Consider the following 12281-nt stretch of genomic DNA (forward strand, 5'->3'; position numbering starts at 1 on the left):
ATTGGCTGTTCGGGTATCAGTAATTCCCGCTGATGAACAGCTCTTGGTTAAGGGATGATGTCCTACGTGGATCATGCAGTCGTTACCGTCCCCATTTTATATCTAAAATACACCTTTGGGTACTCGGAACAAATAAATACTGTACTGTATTAGAAAACGAATTGGCATGCCAAGGCAATAGCTCGCTCCGTGGCAATCTGGCTCTGATGCAGCCTGAGAAAGAATTATGTGGAACGCGGGAGCTGACATACTCTAACCCTGGTATTTTTCCTGACCCCGTAAAATCAAAGCATTTGTCGGTAGGGGGTACGATTCTGAACCAATCATTGCATAGCGCGGGGTTTTTTAGCCCTGTAACTCCGCCTCTGCATGTTAAATTCAAAGCAGCCTATTCAGCTCCGCATCTCAAAAGGTACTGCCAATTTAATTCTCTTTGATCCAAAAACGGCTGTCACGTTATAGGAACGGTGGGAGTTGGAATGGCCTGTGGTCGCACGAATCTGGCTCATCAGCTTTTTCAGCTTTTTAACGGCAGCAACTTTAAGATACGCGCTATTGGAGCTGGAATTTACGCGGCTGCTGGCCTGTCCAAATTGTTCGCCGCCTTGACGTTCCAGCAAGGTGAGGTTTGACTACAAATACAAATAAAGTCAACTGTGTTTATAAAGAATGAGTCTTTGTTACGGGTCCAACATTAAGCATTTCCATCTCCTGACGGAAACCAATAACATCTCTCATATATTTCTGGGTCGCTGAACACTGTTTCACTCCACACGCATGATATGTGTTGTATTTTTACTTTCACAACAACCCTGTGAGGTAGAATAGGCCGGGATTCCCCCCCCCAAAAAAAGTAATTTTATAGGTTACGTGCTTAGGATCCATGATATAACTGGAGCACCTTTCAGGCAGAAGGTCTGGGAGGGGACAGAGACCGCCGAGGTGGCATCCAATCCCTTCCAAGCCCGGGAAATTCAAACCCCTGAGCCGCTACGCTCGCGTTCTCGGCCAATCAGGGAAGGAGGGTTTCCCTATAAATTCTCTGCTCCCAGGTCCTCTCTCCCACTTTGCATCCGTGCTGCAGAAGCGTACTGTCGTCTTGCTGCTTGAGGAAGAGCGATGGCGCGGACCAAGCAGACTGCCCGCAAGTCCACCGGAGGAAAAGCTCCCCGCAAGCAGCTGGCCACTAAGGCTGCCCGAAAAAGCGCCCCGGCCACGGGTGGGGTGAAGAAGCCCCACCGCTATCGCCCGGGCACCGTAGCCCTGCGGGAGATCCGCCGCTATCAGAAATCGACAGAACTCCTGATCCGCAAACTGCCTTTTCAGCGCCTGGTAAGAGAAATCGCCCAGGACTTCAAGACGGACCTGCGCTTCCAGAGCTCTGCCGTCATGGCCTTGCAGGAGGCTAGCGAGGCTTACCTGGTGGGTCTCTTCGAAGACACCAACCTGTGTGCCATCCACGCCAAGAGGGTCACCATCATGCCGAAAGATATTCAGCTGGCACGCCGTATCCGTGGGGAGAGGGCTTGAGCTGCTTCCCAGTCGCTACAGCACAGCTGGAAATAACCCAAAGGCTCTTTTAAGGGCCACCCACGTAACAAAAAAGGGAGCTGTCGTTACTACCCAGTACATCGGCATTTGCACAACCCAGGTACACGGAGGCACTTGGCGTCAGGTTGGCAATTGTTTGGGCACCGGCCATTTATGTTCTCCCTGACGTTCAGTATCATGTGCATATTCATTCGGAAGTCCTGCTGAGACTTCTGAGTAAGTGGCTATAGGCTTTCAGCCTTAGTGGAAATTTTGAGCTGGAAATGCCCTGCTTTAAATAGGAACTGGTGTACATTAATTGCAACCGGTCAGGATTTTTAGAGAAATGAAATGGGTTGACTTTATTTTAAAATCCTGATTTAATTCAGCAACTTATTTTCTATCTGTTAAAAGCACCCAGAAACTGGCATTCCAAAGCCATGCAAAGAGAGAGGAGTCTTTAGCTCTGCTCTGGTTTGATTCTGCCAGGTCTCTTTTGCACTGTTCGAGCCCAACGCCATGCATCCATTGACTTCAATGGGCTTCAGCATTTTTGGTTCAGCCTCATCCATTCCAGGTCAGGTCAGGAAATCCAGGTGCAGATTGGCACTTGCTGTACACTGTTCAAGGAGGGGGAGGGAAATTTATATAACACCTTTGCTCCACTCTAGGAACACTGGCACCATTGTCTGTTTTGTTTTAAATATTCTGCATGCCTCAAATGCTTCAGTTAGAGGAATAAGTACTTTTTTTTTTTTTTTTTACAAAGAGCATGTTTATAAAAACCATCGATGGCAAACACACTCGCTGTTCCTCAGAGGAGCAATGCTTTGTTGCGATGTGACCTGGTATGGTCCATGTGTACACTCCTAAATGTAGTGCTTCTTACCGTTTCCTTATGAGTAGGCTGAGGGAGACATGTACCTACAATTCTGATACTGTATTTCATTACCTGCTGAAAATGTTCATTTCACCAAGTGTTTTCAGAAAACACATTTGTGTCTGCAGAGCATGGAATTGTAGAGTTGGAAGGAACTCTGAGGGTCATCTATTCCAACCCCCTGCAATGCAGGAATCTCAACACCCCCCGAGACTCTTACTGTATTCTCAAGGTCATGGGTTCAAGCCCCACATTGAGCAAAAGTGTCCAGCATTGCACTGGTTGGACTAGATGACCCTTGTGGTCCCAACTCTACAATTCTATGGTTCTGTGTTAATCATTTTTTCTATATTTTATAGTTTTATGATCCTTCAATGCTTTCATTATACCCCACCGTCACTTTTTTAATGAGCTGGCAGTTTAGAAATATTCTTAAAAACAGATGAGAAAAGAAATTCCATTTGAAGATTACAGGGGAGAATAATAAATGGGTGAAATTTTAATGGGAGGGGTGCAGAGATTGTTACATGCCTACCTTGTTACTTCTGAAATGACCAAGTAGTGTTTTGCCCTTTGCAGCATTCCCAATGCCCACATTGCCATTAAAACTCAGGGAAGGCAGCATTGGGCAGCTCCTCTGATAGGGATTTTTTTTTTCCAGATATGGAGCTTGCAGCAATGTTTGCTGGAAAGAAAAGCACAGACACCACCCTTGACTGAGGCAGCAAAATGGAAGCCTCTTTGGCAAGTGAAGAAAACTTGTGAAATGGGGGAAGAGATTAAGACACCCAAGGCCTTGGAAATCTGGATGCTGCTCTGGCAACTAGAAGACCCAGAGGGCCACTTCAGTCTACTTTTTTTGGTCACTAAATTTCCACTTAGGCCAAGTCTTGTTTGCTTGGTAGCTTGAGAAAGGAACTGCTCTTTAATCCTGAGATTTTGCAACAGCCTCTTTCCTTGTATTTTAATATTGTGGTTGGGGAGGCCCAGCCAGATGGGCGGGGTATAAATAATAAATAATAATTATTATTATATTATTGCTCTTTGCCACTCCTGTGAGCTTTGCGTTTCTTGTGTTTGAAGAACCAGAAACCAAGATAAAAAACATCCCATTAGAGACACCCTGTGTTAAACGGAGAAGCACATGGGACTGAATAATTGTCAGCTAGGATATAATTACTGTTTTGAAACCAAGTAAGATGTTGGAAGCTGGCAGATACTTGAGTATATTGAGTATATTTGGAACCCTCTATTCTTCAACTGAATACATGCCATTGCATAAACACCCTAAGATATCAATTCAGTACTTTCCTAACTACTCTCATTTCCTGAGATTTGTGGGAAGAAAATTACTATCTCACACTATCTGGATAAATTAAAAAAAATTGTCATGTAGCACCTTAGAGAGATTGCTTTTGCTGTTAATGCAGTAAAGAGATTCATGTTTCAGCCTCCTGTTCCAGGTATCTTTGGATTCTTAGGCCAGTAGTACACAACCAGGAGCTCACTTTAAGACCGATCTTGCATTGTTAACTGGGCCTCTCTACCTTCTGAAGCACACCTGAAATAAACTCTCCAGAGGGTGCAGTAGATCATATTCAAATATGTGATGAGACGAGTTTTAAAACATCACTTTTAGAAAACAGACTGTTTAGTTCAATTTACAAAAGTTAGTTTTCCCATGTCAGTACAATGGCTTTGTCTGCTTGAATCCACCTTACGTGCAGACCAGAGAGCTGCAGATAACAGGAGCTGCCATCCAGAATGTCCAGAGGGCACGAGGTTGGGGAAAGCTAGATTAGTTATTGAAACAAAATTTACATACCACTTATTTGAACAAAAAACAATTGAAATTCTTCATTAAAATATTGTTAAAATCATTAGAAACAAGTTACATTAAAAATTAAAATCAGTAACTGCACAACTGTTATATATACTTTAAAAATCACATGCTAAAATTACATGGCTAGATAGTCTTGCTAAAACTGAAAGGCTCTTAGCAGGCGCTGAAAACAATACAAAGACAGCATCTGCCTAATATCAATGGGCAGTGAGTTCCAGTGTAGGAGCTGCCACACCAAGTAACTGGTTTCCTGCAAGTGGAGAGGAAACACTTTACAAGTGCCAGTTCTGCAAATCTAAATGGTATTTATTCTCTACTGATGGCAGGGTGTACTTTGGCTGAATTGGCAACTTTTGAATGTGTGTAAAACTCCACAGATACATGTGAGGTGGGGGGTTCCCCATTCATTCACTTTCCATTAGTGCCTCTGTCCATCTGCAGATGCTATTATATCTGAGGTCCAGTGCGGGGGCTTAAAGGCATCCATGGCAGCAGAGGAGCAGAGTATGGTGACCAAAGTTGATGGACAAAATAGTTGTCAAGGAGAGGGGCAGTTTTTTTGATAGTGCAGCTTCTTCCATCCCTGCACCTCTTTCACCACACCCATTTGGACAGGGGAAGAGCCTTTGGCTTCCTCTTGCATTCGCTACCCATACCACTAAAAGTAAAACAACAAGAAGTATTATTTACACAATTGCTAACTTTATGCTGTGTTTTTTTCTCAATTTTCCTTCCTGTGTTTTGAAGAGCAGCTCTGATTTTTAAAATGGATTATTTCGCTTGATAAATTATTGTTTGTGCTTCTTTCCCCTCAATTCCCATCTGGCTAGTCCCCACAACAAAACAGTAAATTAAGTCTGGTAGAAGTCTGATATGTCCTAAAGGCTCAAACAGGTCACCTGGTAGAATACCATTATTGCACTTCCTCCCAAATCTATTGCCCACACCCACAGCTGAATTTTGGACTCAACTGAGATATGTCGTCACATTAATTCAAAAGGCCTCTCTAGGCTACACCATAAACAGCACCTTCCCTTCCCTGACACAAGGTGAAGCAGTATTCTGCTCTTTTGTGCTATAGTCATTTCCCCAAGGCCCTCTGCCATATACATTTGGTTACGGGGGGTGGGGGGTGTTCCACTAAATTCTTTGCCTTTCCAGCTTATTAAAATTCATGACTCAAAGCCTAAGCATAGGACATAATTGTTGCAAATACATCATCCATGTGATGATCTTGCAGCAGTATAATTTGTATGTTAAGACAAGAGCACTCAAAAGGGTGCTGTCAGACTAGATCCTCCAAAGGAAGGGGGATCTGCCAAAATATGCATATATTCAACAAAGTGGTTCAACAGCTAGTTGAAAACATTATATGGAGGCAGGAATGAGACCATGCTCCAGGATATGCAGGCGGGTGGGGGACACAGGATCCCTGCCAACAGAGGTGGCTGCAGCCCAAGCATGTTTTACATCTTCCATTTCACTTTCCCCAAGTTATATTTATTCTCCAGCTAGAAAACTGGCAAAAGGTCCCCTAATGGCAGGAACGTAAAAACACCTGTGCTAGGGGAAGGATTGCTCACCGACAGCAAACTCCTTATCTAGTCCCCCCCCCCCCCGGAGAAGCAACTTTTAGAAAATCTTTGTGCTGTAGTGCTTTGGAGACCAACTAAGTTTGTTCTGGCTATAAGCTTTCATGTGCATACACACTTCTTCAGATACCTGAAATGCATGCACACAAAAACTTATACCCAGAACAAACTTAGTTGGTCTGTAAGTTGCTACTGGACTATTTTTTAATTTTTTTCAACTGCATCAGACCAAAACGGCTACCTCCCTGAATCTAGATTTATAGTGATTATTATTCTTGTTTTTACACTTTGGAGACAAATTGGCAGCCAAGTGTTTGGGTGCTTCATGTGGTGAAGTTGACAGCAACAAGCAATGTCCAAACTGACAGGCCATCACCTTCCCAGCACTACACATTGTGTTTTGTTGTTTTGTTTTGTGAGGCTCAGGAGCTTATCCAGAGGAACCATGACAGTACAGCTACAATTTAAACTTAACAGTGCAGTAGATCAAAGACATAACTTTAGACATATTTGATAACCATGAATATCAGAAAGAAAGAATTTAAAATTTTAAAGCACAAATACCATACGGCCTCATTTTCTACAAACTGTAGGAAAGGGGAAAGCAAGAGGCGATTGAGGCAACACCAATCAGCTCTTTTCTGGAAGGTGTGGGTGGCTCTGAAAAGAGCCTTTGGTTCGGTTTCAACGAGAACTGCGAGGCCCAGAAACAGCAGCTTCACTTCCCTTTGGCCTTGTGGCTCTCGGTCTTCTTGGGCAAGAGGACGGCTTGGATGTTGGGCAGGACGCCGCCCTGGGCGATGGTGACTTTCCCCAGCAGCTTGTTGAGCTCTTCGTCGTTGCGGATGGCCAGCTGCAGGTGTCGGGGGATGATGCGGGTCTTCTTGTTGTCGCGAGCGGCGTTGCCGGCCAGCTCGAGGATTTCGGCCGTCAGGTACTCGAGCACGGCGGCCAGGTAGACGGGCGCGCCGGCGCCCACCCGCTCGGCGTAGTTGCCCTTGCGCAGCAGGCGGTGCACGCGGCCCACGGGGAACTGCAGGCCGGCCCGCGACGAGCGCGACTTCGCCTTGGCCCTCGCCTTGCCTCCCTGCTTGCCGCGGCCAGACATCCTGTCGTCACTAAATCCAAACAACTTCCCCCTCCCAAGAGAGAAAACCAACTACAGAAGGCAAAACCGGCGAGAGTCTTTTATACCTTCCGAGAGGCTCGAAAATGACGCTTCTGATTGGCTGAATATGGAGACGACGCGTTCATCCAATTGGAAGTGGGCAATCACAGGCTCATAATTAGCATGTACGCGCACCAGTGGGGATGAGCTTAAGAGCCCTCTCAGCCAATAGAAAAGCTGGGGCATAACAGCTTCCCTACTCCGATCTTCCGCGTCTTGTGCTTTCAGTCGTCTGACAGGAAGGGTGGGAGTGATTCTAATGCGTGAGCTGTGCTTTGAATGAAATAATTTTAATTATGCCATAAAGAAGAGCTTGTTTCTGTCGTGTGCGCGCTAAATTTCGCCCTAGAGTTAATGTGTCAGCTTTGGTCTCGTGGGCAGCTGGTCAAGTATAGATGTATTCTTTTAATTATTATCAAACTCATTGTTAATTTTATTTCTTGCCCTTAACACGCAGACCGCAGAGATATGCGGAATAGAGGTGCTGCTGGAGCTTAGTTTAGAGGGGGCAAAGGTCTGCTGTGTCTCCAAGCAGATCTACCATGAGAGTGTATGTGTCAAACAAGATCTCCAACCATGATTCTAGATTCAGGTAGGTAGCTGTGTTGGTCTGTCGCAGTCGAAATAAATAAAATAGGTGCTACTGGACAATTTTTTAATTACTTAGATAGCCAACATTACTCTAAATGAGGAGGCGGAACTCAGTCCATGTCGACGATTAAGTTCCATTAGCAGAAATTGAACTTTACACTAGAACTTGGACGGAAGAGCATGCTTTACCTTGGCTTCAGCGGCAACAAGCCATGCTTGCTGTCACATCTCTGCAGGAAAAACACAAAAATTTCCTCCTCCCATTAACGTGAGGATGAAGAAGAAAAGAATTAGGTAATGAGGGAAGCAACCCTAAGAGTATCCCTCAAGCCTGAAGAAAGGTCATCATGGGTTAAAGGACGGACTAGACTAGAGTTGCCCTCTCATGTAGGTATATCAACCTCCAGCGCAAGCTGAGTTATTCCAACACTTGATGGTCCAGTGGGATGACATTACAAAACAGCTTTCATATGCTCAGATTGTACCATTGTCCTGGTATTCGCCAGAGTTTCCAGGGACCCTACACAGAAATGAAGGGGAAGCGAGTGAACTGCACGTTATAAAAATACCTTTCTACGCCTGCTCAAAAGCAGAGAAGGCGCCAACGCGCGCTCTCTCAGTTAAATTGTTGCAGGTAATTTATTACTGGCTGTTTTGAAATACTGCGGCGTTTTATTGGAGAAGCTTCCTTAGCATTGGCCTATAGCGTTGCTGTAACAGTATACGCTCCTGTGTTCACTCCCCGCTCGTTCCACCCTCAAAGTTTTCCTTCAGGTCGGCTTTCAGACTATATAAAGTGAAACTGCTTCCTGTCGTTGTCACTCGCAGAGACTTCAAGATGTCGGGTCGCGGTAAAGGCGGGAAGGGTCTTGGGAAAGGGGGCGCCAAGCGTCACCGCAAGGTGCTGCGCGATAACATCCAGGGCATCACGAAGCCTGCTATTCGGCGCTTGGCTCGGCGTGGAGGAGTCAAGCGCATCTCTGGGCTGATCTACGAGGAGACCCGGGGCGTGCTGAAGGTTTTCCTGGAGAATGTCATCCGCGATGCCGTGACTTACACGGAGCACGCCAAGAGGAAGACCGTGACTGCGATGGATGTGGTCTATGCCTTGAAGCGCCAGGGCCGCACTCTGTACGGATTCGGCGGCTAAAACTTGGCGATACCATAGTAGCATTAGCAGTTAACAAAAAAATAACCAAAGGCCCTTTTAAGGGCCATCCACGTTTTCAACAAAGAGTTGTATTGCTGTTACAAAGTAGCTTTATGCACCAAACTGTATGCCACTTTCGTTTATACTTTGTAGCTGTCAAACGTCAGCGCTCTATTTTACCTCCATTTCCAAATCATACTGCAACATGTGCAACGAAGCAACAAAATGTTACGCATATTTTTTTCCGGGAGGGGAGGGAGGGGGAAAGGTACTTCATTAGGAACGCATTTTCACTAGTAGTGATTTTTTTCAGCCTTTTTTGATATTTGTGGGTGGCTCTTAAAAGAGCCTTTTTGGGTTTTGTTAGGAGAAAGAGCCCGCATCCTCATTTGCCTTTGGGCTTGTGGCTCTCTGTCTTCTTGGGAAGCAGAACAGCCTGGATATTGGGCAAGACTCCACCCTGGGCAATAGTGACGCCTCCCAACAGCTTGTTCAATTCTTCATCGTTGCGAACCGCCAGCTGGAGGTGACGGGGAATGATCCTCGTTTTCTTGTTGTCCCGGGCAGCGTTGCCGGCCAGCTCCAGTATTTCAGCTGTGAGGTACTCCAGCACTGCGGCCAGGTAAACGGGGGCTCCCGCGCCGACCCGCTCCGCATAGTTCCCTTTTCGGAGCAGGCGGTGTACGCGGCCGACGGGGAACTGGAGGCCAGCGCGGGAGGATCGCGATTTCGCCTTGGCTCTCGCCTTGCCACCTTGCTTGCCGCGGCCAGACATGGCGACACTGACTCAGCTCTGCTCAGAGGCGCAACAAAAAACAAAACTGCAAATTAAGAAGAAAAGAACCCCCGGCGCCTTTTATGCCCTCCTCGCATAGAGAAGCGCAATTACGGATTGGTCAGATCTGTCACCAGCATCGCGGAGCCAATAAGAAGACAATTTCTAAAGGCAGCCAATCGGGAGCGGAGAGGCAGCTGCCGCCCAATGAAAACCCGGCGCTTGCAGCACTCTAATTTGCATGTGCGTGCGCAGTGGCGGCGCTACAAAATGCTGCCCTCAGCCAATGGAAACGTTCGGCGTTGGAACCCTTCATTTGCATAGAGAGACTATAAATACAGGGGTGGGATGAGTTAGCCTTCTTCACACTTTGCTTTTTCTTTTCTTTTTTGCTGGTACAGAAAGGGGGGCTTCCTTCACAATGCCGGAGCCAGCCAAGTCTGCTCCCGCTCCCAAGAAGGGCTCCAAGAAGGCGGTGACCAAGACGCAGAAGAAGGGCGACAAGAAGCGCCGCAAGAGCCGCAAGGAGAGCTACTCCATCTACGTCTACAAGGTGCTGAAGCAGGTTCACCCCGACACCGGCATCTCCTCCAAGGCGATGAGCATCATGAACTCCTTTGTGAACGACATCTTCGAGCGCATTGCCGGAGAGGCTTCTCGCTTGGCTCATTACAACAAGCGCTCCACCATCACCTCCCGGGAGATCCAGACGGCCGTGCGCCTCTTGCTGCCTGGGGAGTTGGCCAAGCACGCTGTCTCGGAGGGCACCAAGGCTGTCACCAAGTACACCAGCTCCAAGTAAGCGGACTCCGCTGCTGAGTAAGGCCACCCAGAACCCAAAGGCTCTTTTAAGAGCCACCCACTTTTCTCATAAGAAAGCGAGTCACTTGTCTCCAAACTGCAGGATATTTACCTGGCACGTTGGCGTCCTTCCCCACCCCCATCCCTGCAATAAAAGGCAATGACTTCTTCAGTTTCCCCAGGCTCGTCTGTTACTGCGGCAACCTATCAAACAAGTGCAACGTTCCCCTCTTTCCGCCCATCCTCCGTTACATCAGTTTCGTAGATGGTTTTGCAGCCACACTGTTCTGGATTTTGCTTTTGGCACAGAAATTTCAGATTAGTACTGACTTAATTTCTTTTTTTAAATGCCATAATTTTGAAACGAGGCCTAATCTCCATAAACGGGATCTAGATATATAGCCTGCATTAGGTCACGTTCTGCGGAGATGGTCCCGCTAGTTAGTACACTTTAGCACCTCGTCCGTTTTGGGGGAAGAGATTTACTCCTGAAACTGACTTGAATGCTCCGTCCTTCGACCTGTATGCAATTCATCAATACTTGCGCAAGTTAGTATAGCAAAATCGATCTAGTCATGGGGAAGGTCCTGTTCGCTCGCTGCTCCCGATTCACTCCCCCAAAGAATCGGCTCAGCGGGAGGCGTTATTTAAGCCTTGAGACCTCAACAGCATATGGATTGGTGTCTCCTGCTGGGCACCTTTCTAAGCTTCAGAGATCCTGGGGGGACTTTGGGCATAGCATCCTCAATAGGCTTCCTAGGAAAATGGCACTGTGCGGAGCGGGGGGGGGGGGAGCCCAATGTAACAAGTGCAAGCTGCTTCCGTATTAGGAAGAATATGATCGCTACAGAATAAACAGTGCGATCCCTGTTCCCTTGGTGTTTCACCCCCCCCCCCCACATGCCATTCTCTATACTGCCACCTAATGGGCATATGCAGTCATACGGAGTTGATCGAAATCCGGTCTGCAGAGGCTGCTCATAGCAGGGCAAAGGGGCCGGCTGGTTACCACCTCGATATTGCCTGCACCATTTTTGCTGCTGGCCTGCTTGTAGCTTCTTTCTGCTAGCTCTGTTCCTTTTCTGAAATCTGACAGGGGCTGCTTCTCCAGGCTTGATGGAGACTAACTCCTACTGGCCTCCAAGTATGCAAATAGTCACCTGTGGGAAGGAACGCACCTTTCTCTGAGACACACACACACACACACACACACACAATTATCCCTGTGTGTTTCTTATAATCACATAATTGTAGAGTTGGAAGGGACGCCAAGGGTCATCTAGTCCAACCCCTGTAATGCAGGAATCTCAGCATCCAATTACCAGATGAGCTAGTAGTTTTATTGCTGCACTACCAGCACCCCCTTTGCACCTTCATTTCACTTTTAAGAATGCTGTGGGTTCTCATACATATGTTAATCAGTTACAGGTAGGTAGCCATGTTGGTCTGCCATAGTTAAAACAAAATAATATAAAAAATTCCTTCCAGTAGCACCTTAGAGGCCAACTAAGTTTGTTCTTGGTATGAGCTTTCGTGTGCATGCACACTTCTTCAGATACACTGAAACGTAAGTCACCAGACCCTTAAATATAATGAGGGAGTGGGGAGGGGTATTACTCAGAAGGGGGGTGGGAATGGGTGATCAGCTGATAGGTGCGGAAAACCTGTTGACGACTGTTAATCAGTCTTTCCAGAGGGACAGCAAAGCACCCTGTGTTGCAACCTTGGGGTGCTGCAGGTGCTGATGGACTCTCCCCACTCCCTGCTAGCTACTAGTTGTAGAACTACTAGCTGTAGTTCAGCAACATACAGAGGGAGCTCTGGGTTGAGGAAGACTGTGGTACGGCCTTCACCCTGTCAAAATGCATTGCCAATTCCTTGAGGCACGGGGCCATTGCTGCATGTGTTGCTCTTTGTATTGTACAAGCACAAAGTAGGTGGTCCCCCAAAT

General features: G+C 46.9%; 4 protein-coding genes across 4 annotated transcripts; 2 read left to right on the top strand and 2 right to left on the bottom strand.

Annotated features, from left to right (window-relative positions):
• Positions 1-1091: 1091 nt before the first annotated feature.
• Positions 1092-8787, top strand: LOC117043002. Its single transcript, XM_033142624.1, has 6 exons — positions 1092-1524; positions 4138-4192; positions 4695-4757; positions 6607-6779; positions 7471-7563; positions 8368-8787. Exons 1-6 carry the CDS (start codon positions 1120-1122, stop codon positions 8752-8754), a joined length of 1176 nt encoding a protein of 391 aa, XP_032998515.1. The 5' UTR covers positions 1092-1119; the 3' UTR covers positions 8755-8787.
• On the bottom strand, positions 6493-6999 carry LOC117039551 (histone H2A type 2-C-like). Its single transcript, XM_033136707.1, has one exon. The coding sequence runs from the start codon at positions 6951-6953 to the stop codon at positions 6564-6566; it is 390 nt and encodes a 129-aa protein (XP_032992598.1). The 5' UTR covers positions 6954-6999; the 3' UTR covers positions 6493-6563.
• A 330-nt stretch (positions 8788-9117) lies between the features above and the next one.
• Positions 9118-9591, bottom strand: LOC117039570 (histone H2A type 2-B). The gene has a single exon (XM_033136730.1). It carries the CDS (start codon positions 9527-9529, stop codon positions 9140-9142), a length of 390 nt encoding a protein of 129 aa, XP_032992621.1. The 5' UTR covers positions 9530-9591; the 3' UTR covers positions 9118-9139.
• Positions 9592-9917: 326 nt separating this feature from the next.
• On the top strand, positions 9918-10426 carry LOC117039578 (histone H2B 5-like). Its single transcript, XM_033136741.1, has one exon. The coding sequence runs from the start codon at positions 9951-9953 to the stop codon at positions 10329-10331; it is 381 nt and encodes a 126-aa protein (XP_032992632.1). The 5' UTR covers positions 9918-9950; the 3' UTR covers positions 10332-10426.
• The last annotated feature ends 1855 nt before the right edge of the window (positions 10427-12281 follow it).

This window comes from Lacerta agilis, chromosome 2, assembly GCF_009819535.1.
Source record: "Lacerta agilis isolate rLacAgi1 chromosome 2, rLacAgi1.pri, whole genome shotgun sequence".
Classification (NCBI taxonomy): Eukaryota; Metazoa; Chordata; class Lepidosauria; order Squamata; family Lacertidae; genus Lacerta; species Lacerta agilis.